The following is a 15465-nucleotide window of genomic DNA, read 5'->3' as shown; positions in this document are numbered from 1 at the left end:
GGAGAGGAAAGCCCAGGAGAATGAGTGACCCGGTGATGTGGGGAGAAGGGAAATAGTATCACAGATGAACCCAATCCTGTCATCACTGGCATGCAATTTACAGCACAGTGGGGGTAAAAGGAGGCAAGAACGGGAAGAGCGAGGTGTAGGACATTTGAATTTGGCTCACTTTTTTGTCCTTCAACTCAGGGACACAATAAATCAACTGGAGTAGACTGTATGGCTCAATTGTATACCAGTTACCCAGTGAGCCAATTCCTTTGAAGGAAAGAGTAACTGGATTTCCTGAGATAATGCTCCATCCCAGTCTATTTGAAACCAACCCAAAAGCCCACATAATTTACCAACCTTCATTTAAAAAAACACACAAATTGTTCATTCAATTTCTTTTATTGCATTTCACACTCTGTTCAGTGAAATAGCGAGAGTATAAATATACAGTGGAAATAGCAACTCTCAAGCCTTGTGACATGGTATATCAATGAACAGTGTTTGCAAGACTTGCAGTCCTTGAAATTATACAGTCTGATGACTATAATGAATTACCACCCGTTATATTGGAGGTGCAGCTTCATAACTCAGTATGCAATAATTAAGCAACAAGAACTGGAAACTGAACAGACTTGACTAATTTCTCAGCAAAGAGATATCCTAACTGGTCTTATCATATCAGACACGGTACTTTACACACCGCGTTATTAAAAAGTAATTAAAGTAACCTGTGTACGACATACAAGGTTGTTGAGGGATGAAATGTAAGTAGTGTAAGGGACAAGGGGCACATCCTTTTTAATCAAAAAAAAAGACTGGCATATCTACAGCGATTCAATATGCACAGCACGACTCTCCTTACGTCCCTTCCTCTGCCATGACCATTTATTCTTTTCTATATAAAACTGATCATCTCCAGTTACAACACTATGAAAACAGACAACAAAACTTAATGACACCAAAGCAAACGCCAACCTTCATTCCACACATAAAAACAATACAGTAGATTAGGGGAAGAGGGATGAAAGAGAACTCAGCTACTTATTTTTAATCCGGTGCCATGTACCTTCAATTATTTGTGGTTGCCCAAATTGCAACAGCTCACGGTTTTGGGGTGTGGGGGGAGAGGAAGCACTGCTTCTTCGTGCAATGCATTCTGGGGAACTTGTGTCATAGTTCAATTTATACTCTGTTTCTGCACTGCTAACACATGGAAAAGAAAAACAGGTTTGTTTAGGAGCTCATAAATGCCCTCAAAATTTAATGGCCCAGCTACAGGAGATTGAAAATTGGTTACCAACCCATCATCCTTCCCAAAATTAACCACACAAAGAAGAATCAGTAGTATTCCCTCAGTGCTTAAAAAGACCACTGCTTTTGCTATAGTGCTGCTTGTTCTTTTGAATATAGTTTATCTTCCACTTGGGCCAACAGGTCCATTATCCTGCAGGTTTAACAAAAACTATTATATCACAATCTGGTTCTCTTTAATTCACGATTCAGAACACTTGGCATGTAATAGACCGCTCAAGTTAAATAAAAATGAAGGGTGGCATTCCCCCTTAATGAATTATAAAGTTGGTTGTAGTGTTTATTTATGGATCACTTATTGCAACATTATAAAGCCCGACAGTGCTGTCAGTTCTTCTGAAGTTGCTGTTCTTTGAGAAGTCAACACTGTATTGCGCTATATGAATGCAACTGAGCATTTTATTGGTTTTTCTCTCCACTCCTCCCAAAATTTGTATTTACACCCAACACCACCATTAAAAAAAACCAAGAACATTACCGTACACGAGCAAATTCAAACAATTTAAATTTAATATGGGAATTAAAGGGAAGAAACCAGTGTCACAGATCAAAGAAATTTAACTGAGAGTGTAGATATTGTACAGCAGCATTAACTGGTGCTACATCGTGCCTGTGATCAATCACAATCTGCCTTAGCAGTGAACCAATATCGGTTGTCAAATACTTGGACAGACAGCATGTTTCTTTTTGTTGGCCAAACACAGGATTTATTTAATTATTTTGAATACTGAACCTAAAACATTTTCCCTTTAACATATGACCCAAGCAATTTTAATTTTGACTTCAACACTTGACTGTTGTAAAATACAAATAGGTGCATAGGTGGAAACTGATGGTAGCATTCTAAAAGGAAAAATATGATACGTGCAAATCTTTTGAAGATTGGGATTCTTTAAAAAGGCAGGCAATGTAACTTTGTTTCTAATAGTTGGCAATAACCATCAATGCAGGCGAACAAAAAAAAACACAAAACAAGAACACAGCACTCGAGCAGAATGCGAGCGACTTCGTGAAATGCTGTAGACATTTTGCTATCCAGCATTCTAAATTACCAGCAGAAAGCTTGCTAGGAAAGTTCACAATCGCGTCCTGCAGTGTCAGCAATCGCCACATTTTGGGGTGGAGAGAGAGAGAGAGGGGGCTAACAGCAAACAAAAAAAAATTACCTTTTTCAGTGAAACAAAGCCACAAGCAAAACTATTTTTTATAACCAAAACATTTAACTCAAGCCCCAGTTGTATCAATTATTTCCCATCCCATTGCAAAGTTAGGGCAGGGGTAAAAAAAAAAAACGACTAAATTTGCCAGAGAGGTTCAAGAATACCAGGTTCAGGTTACTCCATTCACCATAAAAAGGGGAAAAAAGCTGCCCTGCAGAGTCCATGACTTTAAATTTTACATAGCAGTTTGGGTATATGATTGTTGCATCGTTACTCAATATCCATCTCTGGTAGAGTTTGTTGGTGTTGTTCTGCATTTTTCTGGGCACTCTCAGTGGTAGCAGGTGTAGAGCCCTCGGAGTCAGCGCTTGGTTGCCCATTCACTGGTCCATTCTGTTCTCCCTCTTTCTCTTCCTTTGGAGGCTCTACTTTAGGCTTTGGCTTGCTAACAATGGGGTTGCAAAGGTTGACCAATTCCTGAGACAGAAAGTGAAAACTATTAAGGTTGCTGGCAGCATTATTTTAAAAACATGAAAAGGGCAAGAAAAGAAATCACTAGTAATGCTAACTCCTGGACGGAGGGGTGGAATGAAAAAAAAAAACATGGGCAATTTCAGGAAAAACGTGGGAAATTCTTGCTCGACTCCCTAAGGTGGTAAAAGAACCAGGAAACCATGCTTACTCATAACGCATCATCAGACTACTTAATTAGCCTTCTTCCGGATATATTCTCAACTACCTTTAGAAAATAGAACTGGAAATGACCATTTTTGTCTGTTGGGCCGTTTCCTTCCCTCTCTAAACCTCCCCGCCTTTCACCTACCTCTCTGACCAATCTTCCCCAATAGCTCCTTATATGGCTCAGAGTCAAATTTTGTTTGACAACACTCTTGTGAAGCGCCTTGGGACATTTTACGACAACAAAAGGTGCTATATAAATGCAAGTTGTTGTTGTTCCAAAGGTCACAGACTTCCTTCTCCACTTTATATCTCAATATCATTCAATAGCTCGGTCTGCGGAAAAGTTACCCACCCACTGCTTTCCTGGGCAACTCTTCCACATAGTCATCAAATTCTCCATGAAGCTATATATTAACTGCATATTTACCTCAACAAAGCCATAAACATTTTGGAAGCTTGAGCATCAACAGTTTTCTACTAATTTAAGAAAATCCATTACAGCATGCGCACACACACAGTACAAATCATCCAAAATAATTTTGAGTAGCAAGAGCCTATATTATATTTTCCTGTACTCTCATCAAAACCAACCTTTATAGTACCTGTTGGATGTTCTATGCCTTCAGGTACTGTACTGCTTTCACCTTTCAACCAGGTCATGTAGAATAACTGGCAGCAATGCTAACAAAATTAATATGGAAAATATACCATGTAATATTCTACATGACAATCATGAAGGCACCAGTTTGTTTTGTTCACCCCTTGCAACTTCTTTTCCAAGCTAGTAAAAACAATGACAACCTACATTTTGTTCCAGAGATGGGTAGATGCTAGTTCTCAGGCTCCAGGGAAGGAAATAATACTAAGCAGTTTTAGGAGGAAACCCCATTTGCATCAGATTAACAGAAACCACTAGTAACCCAAGTAACAGGCAAACTTCCTTCACTGAATGCTGTATTTACACCATACATTCTCCAAGATACAATACTACAAAGAGTAGGATAATTTTGCAAAAATAAAAATCCTCAAGCACCATCCCCATCATTTTTATTTGCCATCCATGGGAATAGCAGTACAGCAGTTCCAGAGAAAAATCTAACCATAAAACTATTGTTATTACTGAACATTCATCTATTCTTGATACTTCTGCCTTCCCTCCCAAGTAACCAAACTGGTCACACGTTGCTAGTGGCCTCCAGGAGCCCGGAATAGTACCTGCTCAAATAATATAGGTAAGTCAATGTTCAGAAGCCTTGGGAACTCTAATTACAGAGATGAAAACCAAACCCTTTGTAATTCGTTTAAATAGCTTGTAAGGTTTTGCTTACCTTAACTTTGGCTCGGATTTCTGCACATTTTATAAGTGGAGCTTGAGTTAGAGACTGTTTGCTCTGCAAATTCATCTTACTGTTCATCCATTCCATTGCTTCTTGCACATGCTTTCCCACATTCTCCATCTCCGCTGGATCCAGATGATCATATTGTTCTTCCTAGCAGAGGAGGAAAAGCAAATCACAAAAATCAGAGACTCACTGATATGAATGAGCTTATTTGAACCAGCTATTCATGAGATATTACCACATTTGAAGATCTATTTCAGCTACTTTTTAGCCACATCATCTGCCATAGATTAATGTTTGAACTGCTAGGAGAAAACATATCGATTTCTGTTTGTCACACTTTCTGGATTGTGATTAGTTTGGCATGGTTGATTAGTGTCACAGCTCGCTTACAGTGCTTCAAAAACACTTTTCCGTTTTTGTTTCTAAAACCATTTGTCATAGGCTTCCTTCCAATTCACCTATTCCTCCAACATGGCCCAGTCCCTCCTTGCTTACCCCAGCTTCATCTGCAGCCAACTCTCTTGCCATCATCTTTTCTATTAAAATGAATATAACTTTTACTCAAATCTCTGAGCTAGATGCCCGATTCTTCCTTCTCCTACAGCACATTTATCCCAAAATGTGGTCACCTGCCTGCAAGGATATCTGCAGCTCAGCTGGAACAATCTTGACCAACTCGTGACAAGTCTACGCTTCCAGGTTCTATTCGTGAGCTGGGTTGGCTGGTTGGTCAGTCGTCAGTGCCCTGGAGTACTGCAGACCTGCCTGGTTCAGGTATCGGATTACTAAGTCTACTATAGAAGATTAAATTGGTTCTAAACTTCCAGTCAGGCATGTCATTTTGAAGCCATCCTGATCCCAAGATGACCCCGCCAAGTTTTACTAATGATGAAAGTCTTACAAAACTGAACACAGTGGCTGCTGAAAGTTTAAAAAGGCTTCAGAATTTGCATTGGGAATCTTGAGGGGGTAATCAGAGAATTAGAGGCTCAAGTTATTGCGATGCTGCAATTGGTGCCAATATAATTGCTTAGAAAGAACATTACAAGGAAGGGAAGTAATTTTAATTAAAATGCTCTTTTCCCTTTTTTTTTGGGTGTAAAAAAAATTCTCCAAACAAACAGAAATTAAGTGCTTGTCTTCTTGCCAACAACTCCTGCAGACCTGCCATTCTAGTTCTGAAAAAAGATAAGACAGCTTGTGTCAGCAGCAAGCTCTTCATTATTAGTGTGCATCAGCAACCTTCTAAGTCTTAGATGTTGAACCAGATGCATGAGCAATTAAAAAAATCAGTCGGGCTCATGGTGTGACATCTCTGGATTAACATACACGACCAAGAATGCTGCGATGAATAATATGATTCTCACTAATGTTCCAAAGCTAGTTGAGTGCCTTTTCTGTTGTTCAGATTCAATAATGCAGGTCTGCAGGCAGGGAGCAAAAATACAAGATTTCTGATAGAGAGAAATATTTTATTATACTTCCACATGCAAAGTATTCTGCCCAGGTCTAACTAATGTTTCCGATACTGTAGCTTTGAGTTATTGCTACAATCTACACAGGACAATATTTCTTGGTAACCAACTGTGAATTTATCAAATTGTTAACCTGCGTGTGTAAATATCATCTATCAACAATATGAAATATGTGGACAGCCACTGACAGGAAAAAAAACATGTTATAATAGAAAAAGATAACAGACTGTTTCAATTGACTTTCCATGAGCAATGGGAAGGTGCACTGGTACTTATTTTAAAAACAAAGCTGCAATTGGATAACCTTCAAGCTCAGGTGGCAAGTTACAAATTGCTCATGCTTCACTCGTGAAGTATGACATTTGAACCCCTCTATTGGAATTCTACCTGCGGTATCCTTTAAGAGATACAGATGAAACAGTATTACAAATATTATGAACAGACTCAAAGAAACTGTAGTATTATTCATCATACACAGTTCAGTTCACCAGATAGTACTTTTGATGACAAATGCCCTTGCTCACATACTTTATTTCTATAGGAGTTTATTATCTTCATGTACTGCTGCATCTGTCTTCCAAGCTCATCAAAAGCCCTCGGGCGATCCTCAAACTCTTGATAGCGGTCCCGAATTGGCTGACCAAGTTTCTGTAAAGAAAAATTAAGACATTAATGATTTGATTGCATATTAAAGTATGCATGTTCCTTTGAAACAAGGATGTGTGGGGGGGAAAAAATTGAACGAGAGGGTGCAGGAATGCAGAAACTGGCCATTTTGCCCTGATGCTTTGAATTTATACCAGTCTGATGGGATGAAAGATTTGTCTGTGTGCTGAAACAGTCCGTAAGAATTTTGGCAGTCTTAACTTGGCTACAAGTTCTGCAACGTTTGCAGCAATACCAAAAACATTGTGGTGTAAAATTTTGCCCACCTGAATCACAGAATTGTGCCCCAACTTCTGGGTCAAGATTCCTAGCTATGCAGAGCAAGTGCCCAAGTGTGAATTGAGCCTATGCTGAGAGCTCACACAATTTTGGAGGGGCGGGGGAAAGTGAAGATTGGAGATAGGAATTGCAGCATTTTTGCAGCTCTTCTACAATAGCTTTGGCCTTCCCAATATATCACTGGAGAAAATTGTGGCTCCTCCAGGACTGGATGTCACGCACACACACAATCTGACAACAGAGGCAGTGCAGGGGTCGAGAGAGCAGCTGGAGATGTAGAGCTGGATGTTGTCAATATACACGTGGAACCTGGCGCCACATCTTCGGCTGATTTCACCATAGGGGTGGTGTGTAGATAAAGAAGAGGAGGGTCGAATAGATTTTTAGGGGACTCCAGAGGTAACAATGCAAGGGCAGGAAGATAAGTAATTGCTGACGCAGCTCTGGATATGATTGGGTAGGTAAAAATAGAATCAAGCAAGGGCAGACTCACTCAGCTGGATAACATAGGAGGTTGGGCGACCGCTTTGCGGAACACCTCCGTTCAGTCCGCAAGGGTGGCCCTGAGCTTCCGGTCGCCTGTCACTTTAATTCTCCGCGTCACTCCCACTCTGATCTCTCTGTCCTCGGCCTATTATATTGTTCCAATGAACCTCAACGTAAGCTCGAGGAACAGCACCTCATCTTTCGATTAGGCACTTTACAGCCATCTGGACTCAACATCAAGTTCAACAATTTCAGAGAATAATCGCTGCCCCCATTTTTCATGCTGTATGATTTTTGCCATTCCCATTTGCAACATTTTATATTTCCTGCCTCTTACACAAGTACAGTATGTTCTTTCAATTCCTTCCTCCCCTCCTAAACCCCCCCACCCCCGTCTCTGCACCTGCTTAATATCTGTTACATCTCCAGCTTTTTCCAGTTCTGATGAAGGGTCCCAGACCTGAAACGTTAACTCTGTTTCTCTCTCCACAGATGCTGCCCGGCCTGCTGAGTATTTCCAGCATTTTCTGTTATTTCAAATTTCCAGCATCCGCAGTATTCTGCTATTGTAACATAGGATGTGTTGGATTAGCATGGCGGGGTCGACTATGTTAACAGCTGCAGAGAGGTTGGAAATGACGAGGCGGAATAGAGCTTTATAGTCACAGTGGATGTAATTTGTGACTTTGATTAGGGCCAATACAGTGCTGTGGCGGGGCGGAAAACTAATTGGGAGAGATTCAAACATGGAACAGCGATAAAGATGGGTACACATTTGGGAGGTGGCAACACCTTTGAGGACTTTGGACAGGAAAGGGAAGTTGGAGATTGGCGGTAGTTTGCAACGGTGGGTTTTTTGAGCAGGAATTTGTTGTTGACAGCAGTTTTGAAAGGGAGAGGGGCAGTACCCAAGGAGAGAGGACCATTTACAATGTCAGCTAGTATGGGGCCAGAAGGGAAGTTCTGTTGTTGGTTATGAGTCTGTTCCTTTGTATTAGAAGGCATCTTATCCTGCAAGCAAAGAAGCAGTCTTCTATATGTGCTCCTTCAATTTACATTTCAAGACGGTTTCTTTGCTTACACGATAAGATGCTTCCTAATACAAAGGAACAGAACCATACCAACAGCAATGACAAGCCCTTGACTCCCTTTGAGGATGCATCTTGGACATTCCTGCCTGCAAGAGCATGAATTCAGTACAAGAAAGTGAAACAGCAGACCGCCCCCAAGCCCTGGGCTAGTACCATCCACTGCTCAATGTCTTAGCCCCCTTCTTGCACAATGACACATGGCACGCATACAACTACAAAAATATTCACACATCTTGCAAATCAAGGTCTATTCAAAACCCAGCATTCTATTAGTGGCCAAGAATTAGTTGGCAGCTCAAAGTAGCCTCCATCCCTCTCAAGCACCAGAATAGCTAAACACACCCCAGGAGGATGGAATTAGTGAGCTTTGGTAGGTAACATTGGGTGAGTTGCAGTGGATAGGAGCAAACAGCAGCGCCAGAGCAGGAACCTAATGCCTCTTTAGCCACATGCCTGCCAGGAAGGACACCTGTATTTTGGGAAATGCAGCAATGTGATGAAATTGAGCAGCAATGTCATAAGACCATAAGAAACAAGAGCAGGAGTAGGCCATACGACCCCTCGATTGTGCTCCGCCAGTCAGTAAGATCATGGCTGAACTTCTACATCAACTCCACTTTCGCGCACTATCCCCATATCCCTTGATTTCCTTAGTGTTCAAAAATGTATCGATCTCAGTCTTAAATATACTCATCAACTGATCATCCACAGCCCTCTGGGTTAGAGAATTCCACAATCCTGAGTGAAGAAATTTCTCCTCCGTCCTCAATGACATCCCTTATCCTGTGACTATGGCCCCTAGTTCTAGCCTCAACAGTCAGGGGAAACAACCTCTCAGCATCTACCCAGTCAAGCCCTCTCAAAATTTTGTGTTTCAATGAGATCACCTTTCATTCTTCTAAACTCCCAATATAGGACCATTCTACTCCATCTCTCCTCATAGGGCAGCCCTCTCACCCTCAATCTAGTGAGCCTATGTCATGTTGTGACTGCTATTCAATGGGATAAGAGATCAAAGTGTTGGCCAAGCTGGCAATGCACGAGTCATGTTTTATCCCAAGGTGGGCAACACATGCCAGTGCAGAAGAAGTAGGAAACAGCAAAGTTAAGAGTAGTGCTGACTTTAATTGCAAGTGACAGTGCTGTCCCTGTTCACAATTTAGCTGCAGGTGTCCCACAACAGAGAGCACAGCTAGTGACTCATTACCCGCAGAGGCAATTGCTTTTGGTCACTGACAGGTAGATGTGCTAGGCAATATTTCCTTTAAGCTGTGCGGCTGTCTGGGGATCCCGTGCAGACTGCTTGCCGGCTTTCCGATAGAAAAAACGCCCATGAGCAAAGATTTAAATGGGATGTGCAGCCCGTTACAGGGGCCGTTGGTGCCAGGGTCTGCAGATGGTTGGTGGTGTAACTGTGGGTGTGGGCAGTCAGGCTCCAGCATCAGCTGATCTCCATCACATGTTTTCTTTCACCTTGCAGCACTTTAACCAGAACATACTGTGATGGGGTTTGCACATCACTAATTTTAAATTGACTTGCCAACTTGCACGGGGCTCTGTAGCTTTGCAGTTAGATGCCTTTTTGCTCTGAGCTGAAGTGAAAGTTTGAATTCTTGGAGCCCATTTTCTAGTCACCATCTTGTTTAATGAATTTCCTGCTCTGCTGATCTCTTGTAAATGCTTCACTTATAGACTGCATTGCATTAGGACATTTTACTATGTGAAAAGGCTCTATATAAATGCAAGTTTTTGTTGCACTGACTTTGCACACATTTGGCAGCTTTGGTTTCAATATAAACAGTCTCGGAAGTTTTAATGCTAACTCTTACCCCACTGAAAGAACAGCAAAAACAGCTACTGATTTTGTTTTTAAAGCCACTGCCTCCAAGATCTTTTTGTATGGAGCTCTTTATGTCTACTCCATGTAGCCAGGTTGAACACACAGCACAATCCGGTCATAAATGATGGAAAATCACATGATGGGTACTTTTAGTATAAGAGTACTTGCATATGATAATGGTATTCTTGCATGTGACAGTGCACTTTAGGCCAAACTGAAATCAAAGCATGGTGTGAATTCAGGAGGGATCTGCTGAAATGGATAGCTGCTCAGTTTATACGGTCTTGTACACCCGTTGTGCTTGCACAATTAAATTAACACAAAAAATCCAGTTCGCGTCATTCTATATACTAGTGGCAGTGGTTTGCAACAGTAATTTTATTCCATTTTCCAGGTCTGCTTTGCTGATCCCGATTATCGACAATTAATGACAGAGTTTTGTCATCAATATCTCAGAAATTCTACTCCTACAAACCTATAATACAAAGTAGAGTAAAACCTTTAACTATAGGAATACAAAGTTTTGTTTCACTGCATGTTAGAGAAATAGTTATGCATATGTATCTCCCAGTTAGAGTCTCACTAAGTTGTACATATTTACCTTCAATTCAGCCAATTTATCTAAATACACTTGTTTTCCCTGATCCTCACCGTCTTCGTATAACCAGTTTTCTGTGTCTTCTAGCAGCAGGCTTAATTTGCTTTGTTCCTAGGAGTAAAAATAAAGTTTCATATTGGTCTTTATGTCAACCAAGAGTACAAAAATTTACATTTCACTATTAATTCAAAGTATAGAAACATAGAAGATAGGAGCAGGAGTAGGCCATTCGGCCCCTCGAGCCTACTCCACCATTCAATGAGATCATGGCTGATCATTCAAACTCAGTACCCTGTCCCTGCTTTCTCCCCATATCCCTTGATCCTTTTAGCCTGAAGAAATATATCTAACTCCTTCTTGAATATATTTAATGAATTGAAATTATCTGGTCTAATGTCCCATACAGATTTTGCACATTTAATACAAATTAATTCGATATTTTGCAATTGAAGCATATTTCGCTATGAAAAATAAGGAGTCACAGGCATTAATGCAGACAGACATTCACTAAACACACGACAGTATATTTAGACAATAGCAAAATACTGCGCAGGCCAGGCAGCATCCGTGGAGAGAGAAACTAGATAAGTTCATTCACTTTACTTCCAATTTCCATCCTTCCCTCACCTTCACATGGTCCATCTCCGACTCTTCCCTTCCCTGGCTTCTCCGTCTCCATTTCTGGTGATCGGCTTTCGACAAACATCCACTACAAGCCCACTGACTCCCACAGCTACCTGGACTACACTTCCTCCCACCCCGCTTCCTGCAAGGACTCTATTCCATTCTCCCAGTTTCTCCATCTCTGCCGCATCTGTTCCGACGATATCACCTTCCATACCAGTGCTTCCGAAGTCTTCCTTTTTCCTCAACCGAGGATTCCCCTCTACTGTGGTTGACACGGCCCTTGACCGCGTTCGTTCCATTTCCCGCACTTCTGCTCTCACCCCTTCCCCTCCCTCCCAGAACCATGATAGGGTTCCCCTTGTCCTCACCTTTCACCCCACCAGCCTCCACATTCAACGCGCCATTTCCGCCACCTCCAACGTGATCCCGCCACCAAACACATCTTCCCCTCACCTCCCCTTTCAGCATTCCGAAGGGACCGCTCTCGCCGCGACACCCTGGTCCACTCCTAACAGCCCTTCTCCTTCACCTGGCACCTTCCAGTGCAAGCACAGGAGATGCAACACATGCCCTTTTACCTCCTCCCTTCCCACTGTCCAGGGCCCCGAACACTCCTTCCAGGTGAAACAGTGATTTACTTGTACTTCTTGCAATTTAGTATACTGTATTCGCTGCTCACGATGCGGTCTCCTCTACATTGGGGAGACCAAACGCAGATTGAGCGACCACTTTGCGGAACACCTCCGTTCACTCCATAAGGGTGACCCTGAGCTTCTGGTCGCCGGTCACTTTAATTCTCCGCTTCACTCCCACTCTGATCTCTCTGTCCTCAGCCTATTACATTGTTCCAATGAAGCTCAACGTAAGCTTGAGGAACAGCACCTCATCTTTCGATTAGGCACTTTACAGCCTTCCGGGCTCAACATCGAGTTCAACAATTTCAGACAATAACCCCTGCCCCCATTTTTCATGCTGTATTATTTTGCCATTCCCATTTGCAACATTTTATCTTTCCTGCCTCTTCCACAAGCACAGTATGTTCTTTCAATTCCTTCTTCCCCTCCTAAATCCCACCCCCCCCCTCCAGTCTCTGCACCTGCTTAATATCAGTTACATCTCCAGCTTGGTCCAGTTCTGATGAAGGGTCCCAGACCGGAAACGTTAACTCTGTTTCTCTCTCCACGGATGCTGCCTGGCCTGCTGAGTATTTCCAGCATTTTCTGTTGTTATTGCAGTATATTTAGAAGTGGTTTAGAATTTTACTAAAGCCCATCTTCATTTTATCCATCCTAGTTTATCCCCTGCCACTGCGTTACATATGCATCTTTGATATTCATGGAACAGGAAAATGGATATTCCAACACACAGGAGTTTTCAAAAATGGTTGCAATCTCAGAAGCAGCAGGTTAACTTCCACTAATTTTCAACAGACCTGAGGTGTACCAAATGATCCAGTATCACACTGCTATTATCACTTCTCCATTCAAATTTGAGAATTCAAAAATAAAAGCATTTAAAGCCAAAATAAAAATCACTTTGTTCGCCTACTCTATGTAAACGCCATCATCACAAATCTACATAAATTACACAATCACCGAACACAACTGCCATATTTTTCCTCAATTGTGTGGATGAACATAAAGTAGGTCCTAGGTTCCTTTAAATTGAAAGCATTCCCCTCTCGCACAGAAAAATAAACTTACCCACCGCATAAATAAATAGAATATCTCTCAGGCCCGAGTGGGACCACATTTAAACAGTATGTGGACCTAACCATACACAACAAAAACTGTGTTGCTTGTAATAAGGTCATGTCTGCTTAAAATGTTTAGCACAATTCCTGCATCCAGTCGCTATAGGCCCTCGGTAGACATGTTTAAGTGATTCAGGAAGAGATCCCTCTCCCCACGGCCCTTCAGTTTGGCAAGCGCACACTGCACAAAATCCTGACCATCTAGTCAAGAGGAGAACTTGGGACTCCTACTTGAGAATCCAAACAGAATGCTGTCCAAGTATTAGGATTAAAAAAAAACCCTGTTCTTTGAGTTTGGAAATTACTACAAACAGCTGGCTTACACTAAACTGAATAGAAAGCAGCCTCTTGTTGGGTAGGGTTTGCTGTTATGGTGGAACAACTACAGAATCATGTGCAGGCACAATTCTGCCAGTGCAGTGAACTGCACCCCACCCCCATCACCATCCAACTCAAGAGGCTATGCAATGAACCCAAAGGAATGGCAGAGAAAGTACTTGACCAGCATCTTAATCCCTCCCCAAAGGCAAAAACGCAAGAATAGTGGAAAGCAACTTTAACTAAAATAGCATGATCAAGTTAGCCCAGAGGGACAAACCTGAAAAAGATCTCAGCAGTGTACACAAACTGTAATGGCTATTTTCTCTAACCACATTTTCAGAATGACATTTCCCCACCCCACCCCTCCAATTAGCAAAAAAACTCCCATAGGGAAAATCTTGGCAGTATTAAAAGGTATGTTTTGATCATGGATTTCAGAGCACCGAGGACCAATTTGGCACAAGGTAAAATAGAGAAACAATAAAACGTAGGTAAAAATACACAAGTTCATTATTTCTATTGCGTTATTTAATAGACTTATTTCCCATTGCTGTTCACAATCGCCTCGCTTCAAAGCAGGAGCTGAGACATAGAATAGCCCATTATAAAACTCCAGGTATAGTTTTAGAACCCTCCACTTTTATTCCTCATTACACACATATAGCCTGACATTTAATTAAATACTTACATCTTTACTGACAAACTTTTCATAGATTCCACTTAGCTTGTCCCTACTTTCATACACATATTCTTCCAGTGCATTCTTTGCATCATTTCTTTCCTTTTCAAGTTTATCCTGCATAATCATTTTACCCTAAATGGAAATAGAAAAAACTATTTATAGTTAAGATATTTCAATAATTTCAAAGCTGCTTGCATAATTTCTATTAAATTGAAGATAAAATTGCATTTGTAAGGCATCTCATAACAAAAAGTGAACACAGGATTTTTAAAAACTCTTCTCAATATCATAAAATAAATAAGGATTCAATGAAAACAAATATGGAAATGGACAGAAGAGTACCAAACTGTATGAATTGACAGTACAAAAACTGCACAAAGTATAGTATGAATTGGCATTGGAAGGCCAGAACCATGGCTCATTTAAGATAACATTTACCCTGGTGAAGTAGTGAGCACTCTCCTGAAGAGGAGGTTAATAACAGATTTATGGGAAAAGTGGAATAGTCTGCATCAAATCAATGCACTTGGACATGGGTACAGAGGAAGAACTGAAATGTTTGCTTTAGCACATTCATCCCTCATCCTGATGAGTTGAAGATTTGTAGAGATCGATAAAGTAGCAAATTTGAAACTTGCAAATCTTGCAGCTGAGTACATGGGAAGCACTTTTGTTGCCAATAAGAATTTGCTGTTCCAAGCATCAGAGAGGTCACGCTTCAGAGTTTGTGGAGTTCATTGTGATCATTCTGCATGCCCCTGTTCTATTCCACAGGTAGAGCATGAAGTTTGGTCCCTTTGCAAACATTAAGGGCTGATGGTCCCAGAAGTAGGCTGAATGACTTTTTTAAATTTTTTTTAAATGCTACATTTAAACCTCCAATTATAAGAAATTAAACCTGCAATTTACATAAAACAGAATTCAAATGTGTAAAGGAGAAGTTACCCTTTTAAAAAATAATTTTAAAAAGTTCAGACCAAAGATAGATTGGAAAGAGGCTATTTAGATCAGCGTTTTGAACATCTAAACACAAATCCAGATCTCATGCTTCACTAGACATTGATGCATACATTTGGGAGACAAACAGGGTTTGGTCCAACTTACATAGCCTCAAACATTGGGAAATTAAATATTCTTAACTGAGCGTTAAGATGCAATTAT

The 15465-nt window shown here is 41.1% G+C and overlaps 1 protein-coding gene across 1 annotated transcript in view; it reads right to left on the bottom strand.

The window, feature by feature from the left end:
* Positions 1-371: 371 nt before the first annotated feature.
* hspa4a (heat shock protein family A (Hsp70) member 4a) overlaps positions 372-15465 on the bottom strand; it is an 80250-nt gene continuing 65156 nt past the window's right edge. Inside the window, exons 15-19 of the mRNA XM_085995741.1 lie at positions 14311-14436; positions 10925-11032; positions 6490-6609; positions 4472-4633; positions 372-2939 (exon numbers count right to left, since the gene is read on the bottom strand). Coding sequence (XP_085851867.1) covers positions 2733-2939; positions 4472-4633; positions 6490-6609; positions 10925-11032; positions 14311-14436 — 723 coding nt within the window. The 3' untranslated portion in view covers positions 372-2732. The remainder of the gene's footprint in view (positions 2940-4471; positions 4634-6489; positions 6610-10924; positions 11033-14310; positions 14437-15465) is intronic.

The sequence above is a fragment of the Somniosus microcephalus genome, chromosome 8 (assembly GCF_052327205.1).
Source record: "Somniosus microcephalus isolate GS21.2 chromosome 8, FLI_Smic_1.0, whole genome shotgun sequence".
Classification (NCBI taxonomy): domain Eukaryota; kingdom Metazoa; phylum Chordata; class Chondrichthyes; order Squaliformes; family Somniosidae; genus Somniosus; species Somniosus microcephalus.
The sequence above is the reverse complement of the archived record's forward strand: the minus strand, read 5'-3'. Positions and strand labels throughout refer to the sequence as shown.